At 46.1% G+C, this 7500-nt stretch overlaps 1 protein-coding gene across 2 annotated transcripts in view; it reads right to left on the reverse strand.

Annotated features, from left to right (window-relative positions):
- Positions 1–2105: 2105 nt before the first annotated feature.
- Positions 2106–7500, reverse strand: part of LOC127906061 (serine/threonine-protein phosphatase 2A regulatory subunit B'' subunit alpha-like) — a 25682-nt gene continuing 20287 nt past the window's right edge. For both annotated transcript variants that reach the window (XM_052488796.1, XM_052488797.1), the window contains 7 exons: positions 7282–7438; positions 6714–6762; positions 6417–6506; positions 6104–6279; positions 5755–5873; positions 5477–5583; positions 2106–5353 (listed from right to left, as the gene is read on the reverse strand). In XM_052488796.1, the coding sequence (XP_052344756.1) occupies positions 5254–5353; positions 5477–5583; positions 5755–5873; positions 6104–6279; positions 6417–6506; positions 6714–6762; positions 7282–7438 (798 nt within the window). In that variant the 3' untranslated portion in view covers positions 2106–5253. The remainder of the gene's footprint in view (positions 5354–5476; positions 5584–5754; positions 5874–6103; positions 6280–6416; positions 6507–6713; positions 6763–7281; positions 7439–7500) is intronic.

Here is a 7500-nt window from a genome sequence, read left to right on the forward strand (position 1 = left end):
CCTGCCCAGGGACTGCATGGGGTCCAACATGACCTGTTTGTTATCGGGTACAATGCATCAGATTCAGCCTCTGAGTTTATTTACATTTACATTTAAGTCATTTAGTTGTCATTGTGCATGGTCTCAAATAGACGTAACAATACAACTATATTGTTTTGTAGCCCTGTGCCACAACTCAACAGAAGAACATTATACATCACAGCTTTGAACGTGAGCTGCAGAATCAGCCTTTTGGCAATTTATATTAGAAAACATTCCAATGCAAGTCATTAGTGAAAATAAAAATGTCTGAGAAATAAATCCTGTTCATTTATCTCCAGTAGCCTATTTAGACTCTGTAAACCTACATACCTGGTGCTCACCCTCAGGCAGTTTGAATAGTTACAAAGATCAAAATGCCATTCATACTATTTAGACTATTTGGGGTAGATAAAATGAAATAGTCACTTTGACATTGGACAAAGGTCACTGCTTGCATTAAATAAGTATTGTCGCATTCCTCTCACGCTCCGCCGGTTGCAGTGCGGACAGAATTTGGGTTTATCTTGGGGGGTGTTTGCATGTTTGTTTTCCACTCTCCCTCTCCCTCCCTCACCCCCTCTCTCTCGCTCTAATCATGTACCCCCTGTCCCTGTAACTCTTTGATGGGTGGAAAGCATTGACATATGACATCGTAGAAGACATATTAAGAGCTGTGTGTGCAGAGATACCCCCTCCTATCGATCTGGCGCTGGAACTGTGGGAGTTCAAAGGAGTCATCCGTACCCTGACAAGAACAGACAAGCCCTCTCTCTCTTTCTTCCTCTCTGTCAGAGCAGCTGGTCAGGACATCACACCCTGACGCCTGAACTATTTCTAGTGTGTACGTGTGTGTACTTGTGTACCTGTGTGTGTACGTGTGCGTGTGCTTGTGTGTGTACGTGTGCGGATGTATGTTTGTATGTGAGTGGGACATCTGCATATGAATGGGACCACATGTAGTGAATCAGGTAGTCTTCCAGTATGACAGAAGTGAACTCTGTTGTGAACTGGGTGTCTTTTGGGATCGATCTGAGATTGGTCTGTAGTATGTCCACATTCAGAGTGTTTCTAGCACTAAATCTGGAGTGGCACACTAATCCATATAGGATTGGCCTAAAGCAGTGCACTAATACATAGAAGGGCATTACAGACACACATTCAATCTGTTCTAGTATGTCTAGATCTGTCCTGGCCACATTGCTCTTCATTCTATGAGTTCCTGCCCAGAGTTCTAACCTCATGTCGCCATGCCGCCCCCACATATTAGATAATGGGAAATTGCCTGTTTGTGTGTGTGTGTGTGTGTGTGTGTGTGTGTGTGTGTGTGTGTGTGTGTGTGTGTGTGTGTGTGTGTGTGTGTGTGTGTGTGTGTGTGTGTGTGTGTGTGTGTGTGTCAGGTCCATATTTGAGAAGAGGCATTTGTTTCACAGTTAATTCCCTGAATTGCCAAGCAGGCTTATCTCATCTTCCTCTCTTCTCCACCTCCCTAACTTCATTTGGGTAAATGTTAGTGTCACAGTGGAGTCTGTTCCAAAGCATATATTCTGCTGTGTGTGTGTGTGTGTGTGTGTGTGTGTGTGTGTGTGTGTGTGTGTGTGTGTGTTCATCAAAGGGAGAACGGAACCTTATTATGACATCAAGGTCGATGACATCACTGCGGACTGGGTGTTGGTTGGCGGTCTGGAATGTGTGTGACTAAGGGGGAGGGGCTCTAAAGTCAAGGCTGGGATCTCATTGGCTATCGGCTTCGTCTGGGGTTGTGTAAATTTCAAGACAATCATCATTCAACACACACACATGCACAGACACGTGGGAGAGGAGAAACATAACATTACTGTGTAGTTACTACTGTGAGCCACAGGGGTGAACCACAGGAGACTAAAGAGGCCATCCTACTGATGCTTACTCAAAGTATTAACTAGGTACTATGAGTAAGCATGCTACATACTATTTAGAACGCACTGTTTAGTCAAATCTATCTATACAAAATTGCACAAAAAAAAAATAAACATGATAATGTTTCTTTTCGACGTACTTTTGTGTTGCACAATCGCATTGTACTCCGCCATTCATTTCTTCTCCACAACCTTAAATCGTCTTTATTTCAATTCAGTTTTAAAAGAAAACAAAGGAAAGAAACAAGGAAAGATAGAAAGAAGGAAGCCATGCGAACACAAGAACATCTACTGAAGCCTCATCAACCTCATCAACCTGGAAGTAAAACATCAGATAAGAGAAAAAAAAATCGAAGTAAAAGTTGTTTAAAACAGACATACATTTCAAAGTAAAAGTCCTCATTGCGGCAGAAGTGTCTCCGGTCGGAGGCAGTTCCATCATGGCTTCTCACCCTGCCCCCTGCACCGAGTACAGAGCAGATGTGTGTGTGTTCCCAGGGCAGTCAGCTAAAAAGCAGATTGTTTGCATAGCGTCAGACACAGCAGTGTCTCATAAACGTGTGTGTGTGTGTGTGTGTGTGTCTCTACAGCAGCACGAGTCTCTCTAAAGGGAGGAGCTACCAGTGTGCTCAATCCAGTCACAGCAAGATGCTCCTTTATTACCCAATCAGATTATCAAACTGATTGATAGGTGATTGACAGTCGATTGTCTGGTGGGTGTGACCCTCTATGACCTCCGACCAATCATCACTGTGCATTTGGGTCACACGCCACATAACTGAACCCCGTCGAGCCACACAGCAACACAAAGCATCAGATACATCATCTTTACACAATGGCAACGCTATGTAGAGTTAAATACACATTTACAATGGATATATAGGGACAGATTGTCGCTCTTAAAGAAACACACAAACCCACAAATACACGCACACACACACACACACACACACACACACACACACACACACACACACACACACACACACACACACGTCATGCTATTTGAACATCCCCTTAGGTGACACATGAAAACGCCTGTTAGCTTTACAGCTCTGTTCCACGTGTCGACAGTGCGCCTTGTGGCTGGCAAGTGTGTGTGTGTGTCACTTCTGCATATGTCCATTTTGTTTTTTTACAGTAACATCTCTACCAGAGAGATAGTTAGTTCGTTACAGCTAAGTCTATGTACACTGGGGTTGATTTGTGACGCAGCCTCTGCTATGAGAGAACTCCTTTGAAAAGTATACGGACGGAATATACAGTACATGCGTTTTATCTTAAATAGAATGAAACATTTGACTAATTCTAAATGAATCAAACACACAATGGCCCGCCTTATCACACTACTTAACAGTAACATTCTGAAATAGAACACTGAAAATGAGGTTTATAAACGGAGAACGCTGACAGCCTTTCCAAACGTCACGCGTCTCTAAGAGCAGCCAGCAGTATAACTAGCGACCACAAGATGGCGGTGTTTTGCACAGAGCTGTGTGTGTGTGTGTGTGTGTGTGTGTGTGTGTGTGTGTGTGTGTGTGTGTGTGTGTGTGTGTGTGTGTGTGTGTGTGTGTGTGTGTGCGTGCGTGCGTGCGTGTGTGTGTGTACGTGCGTGCATGTGTGTGTGTACGTGCGTGTGTGTGTTTATTGACACATTTGAAAACAACTTGATTGATTAGCTGATTGTCTAGTAGTTGATTGTCAGTGAAAAATCTCCATATGGCAGTAATTATAAACATAACACAGGAAGTATCTCCACATCTGGATTTGTGCTTTCTTACTTCTACATAACAAACATGTTAAGACACATTATTGCACCAAACACAGTCTTTGGGATGACACAAACACACGCACACACACACACATGCATACACAACACACACACAAACTCCAATGAAGATAAAAGAGTGGAAAACACGTTTTCTCTCCTACAGAGGGCTGAGAGGACAGCTGCCAGAAAGCTCTCCCGTTCTGTCCATCCTCTCTCTCGTTCTGTCCATCATCTCTCTCCTTCTGTCCATCATCTCTCTCCTTCTGTCCATCATCTCTCTCCTTCTGTCCATCCTCTCTCTCGTTCTGTCCATCCTCTCTATCCTTCTGTCCATCCTCTCTCTCGTTCAGTCCATCCTCTCTCTCATTCAGTCCATCCTCTCTCTCCTTCAGTCCATCCTCTCTCTCGTTCTGTCCATCCTCTCTCTCGTTCTGTCCATCCTCTCTCTCGTTCAATCCATCGTCTCTCTAGTTCAGTCCATCCTCTCTCTCGTTCTGTCCATCCTCTCTCTCGTTCTGTCCATCCTCTCTCTCGTTCTGTCCATCATCTCTCTCCGTTCAGTCCATCCTCTCTCTCGTTCAATCCATCCTCTCTCTCGTTCAGTCCATCCTCTCTCTCGTTCTGTCCATCCTCTCTCTCGTTCTGTCCATCCTCTCTCTCATTCAGTCCATCCTCTCTCTCCTTCTGTCCATCCTCTCTCTCGTTCTGTCCATCCTCTCTCTCGTTCAGTCCATCCTCTCTCTCCTTATGTCCATCCTCTCTCTCGTTCAGTCCATCCTCTCTCTCCTTCTGTCCATCCTCTCTCTCGTTCTGTCCATCCTCTCTCTCCTTCTGTCCATCCTCTCTTTCCTTCTGTCCATCCTCTCTCTCGTTCAGTCCATCCTGTCTCTCCTTCGGTCCATCCTCTCTCTCGTTCTGTCCATCCTCTCTCTCCTTCTGTCCATCCTCTCTCTCCTTCTGTCCATCCTCTCTCTTGTTCAGTCCATCCTCTATCTCCTTCTGTCCATCCTCTCTCTCGTTCAGTCCATCCTCTCTCTCCTTCTGTCCATCCTCTCTCTCGTTCAGTCCATCCTCTCTCTCCTTCTGACCATCCTCTCTCTCGTTCAGTCCATCCTGTCTCTCCTTCGGTCCATCCTCTCTCTCGTTCTGTCCATCCTCTCTCTCGTTCTGTCCATCCTCTCTCTCCTTCTGTCCATCCTCTCTCTCCTTCTGTCCATCCTCTCTCTCCTTCTGTCCATCCTCTCTCTCGTTCTGTCCATCCTCTCTCTCGTTCTGTCCATCCTCTCTCTCGTTCTGTCCATCCTCTCTCTCCTTCTGTCCATCCTCTCTCTCCTTCTGTCCATCCTCTCTCTCCTTCTGTCCATCCTCTCTCTCGTTCAGTCCATCCCTCTGTCTTCTCACCATTTCTTCTGTCCCTGTCTGTGTATGAAAGGAGAAGCTGAGAGAGTTTGGAGTCCTCCATCGCTTTAGCTTTTTACCAATTTCTCCCCGTCCATCCCTCTTCCTCTCTCCCCTGTCTCCTGTATATCCAAGGAGAAGGGAGCGGCATTCCAGGCTTTGGGAATTTCATGCTGACAGATCTGATATGAGCAGCTTATCCATCTTATTCCCAACCATCTCTCCTTGAACAGGAAGCTCCGCCTCCTCATAGTCATCATCAAACGTCCTGGGGAGACAACACAGTATGAGAGTGTGTGTGTGTGTGTGTGTGTGTGTGTGTGTGTGTGTGTGTGTGTGTGTGTGTGTGTGTGTGTGTGTGTGAGTGTGTGTCAGTGTGTGTGTGTCTTACCCCTCATGCAGCTGTTCGTTAGCTGTCTCCTCCGCCACCAGGATCTCATACTCCTCTGAAGCGTATTTATCCCAGTCTGAAGGCTCTGGACACTCATTGTCTATGTCCTACAAAAACACACACACACACACACACACACACACACACACACACACACACACATACACACACACACACGTTAGTACACACACACCCTCACTCTCTATGTTCTACAACACACACACACACACACACACACACACACACACACACACACACACACACACACACGGTCCTACCTTCTGCAAAGCGAAGGGGTCTCTCTGCTCGTGGTCCAGGTATTTCTCCAGGTTGAAGAAAGTGTCGAAGAATATATGAGCCATCCTACACCTCTTCAGATCAGACAGGGTTATCTTACCTAAACACACACACACACACACACACACACACACACACACACACACACACACACACACACACACACACACACACACACACACACACACACACACACACACACACACACACACACACACACACACACACACACACACACAATATGATGTTATCTACTACTGCACTGTACACATGTAAAGTACAATGTATAAAGAGAGGATCAATTGGAAGAGAAAGAAGATACACACACACCTTTGCTTTCAGGTTTGACAAGGTCTAGCATCTGACAGAGCAGGTCTGTGAAGGGTAGGGGTTCAATGCCCATCCCCTCCATCCTACTACACTGCTCCTCATAGAAGTACTCCAACTCAAACATAGACAACACACCGTCCCCATCTGTGTCCATACACCTGAACCAGTACTCTATACTGGGGGACAGAGTGAGAGACAGAGAGACAGAGAGAGAGGAAGATTAGATCGCACACAAATGCACATCTGCGCACACACGAATGCATGTTGCATACACACACTCTCTCCTGCTCACACACACACTCTGCTGTGCTACCTTGTAGGGCTTTTCTTGTCTTCCTCTGAGATGAGGAACCAGCTGAACTCTGCATAACTCATCCTCCCTTCTCTCTGCACTGAGCTACCCCTGAGAGAGAGAGAGAGAGAGAGAGAGAGAGAGAGAGAGAGAGAGAGAGAGAGAGAGAGAGAGAGAGAGAGAGAGAGAGAGAGAGCGATAAATAGTTAAACGTTTGATTCTAAACTAGGATATTTCTATATTTAAATAAATACTAACTTTACACTCAACCATTTTGCTGTTACCGGATATTGTTAAGTTAAGTGTGTGAGGCCTTACCGTGTAACGGCTCCTGAGAACAACCTCTCAATGATTCTGCTTGAGGATGCTGTCAGAGGAGAAGAGAGAGAGAGATGGGGGGAATGGAGAGAGAGAACGATAGAGAGAGATGGGGGGGCATGGAGAGAACGAGAGAGAGAGAGAGAGAGAGAGAGAGAGATGGAGGGGCATGGAGAGAGAGAACGAGAGAGAGAGAGAGAGAGAGAGAGAGAGAGAGAGAGAGAGAGAGAGAGAGAGAGAGCGAGAGAGAGAGATGGAGGGGCATGGAGAGAGAGAACGATAGAGAGAGATGGGGGGGCATGGAGAGAGAGAACGAGAGAGAGAGAGAGAGAGAGAGAGAGAGAGAGAGAGAGAGAGAGAGAGAGAGAGAGAGAGAGAGAGAGAGAGAGGGAGAGATGGAGGGGCATGGAGAGAGAGAACGATAGAGAGAGATGGGGGCATGGAGAGAGAGAACGATAGAGAGAGATGGGGGGGCATGGAGAGAGAGAACGAGAAATCAGTAAATGGCTAATATCAAAATACTTCTCCAAAGCTTTAAGATTGAATACACAGTCATTCAATCACTCACCGTGGTCGTTGTAACGAGCCAGGTCCTTCGGGTCAATGTAAAGGTCGTGGTCTGTGTCCAACTCCCAGAACTTACAGTAGATCACATAGAAATGCTCATAAGAGAAATAATCTGTTATCTGGTTGATATCATCCTCCTCTTCCAACAGGGCCAGGGTCTGAGAGAGAGAGAGAGAGAGAGAGAGAGAGAGAGAGAGAGAGAGAGAGAGAGAGAGAGAGA

Source organism: Oncorhynchus keta, chromosome 30 (assembly GCF_023373465.1).
Source record: "Oncorhynchus keta strain PuntledgeMale-10-30-2019 chromosome 30, Oket_V2, whole genome shotgun sequence".
Lineage (NCBI taxonomy): Eukaryota > Metazoa > Chordata > Actinopteri > Salmoniformes > Salmonidae > Oncorhynchus > Oncorhynchus keta.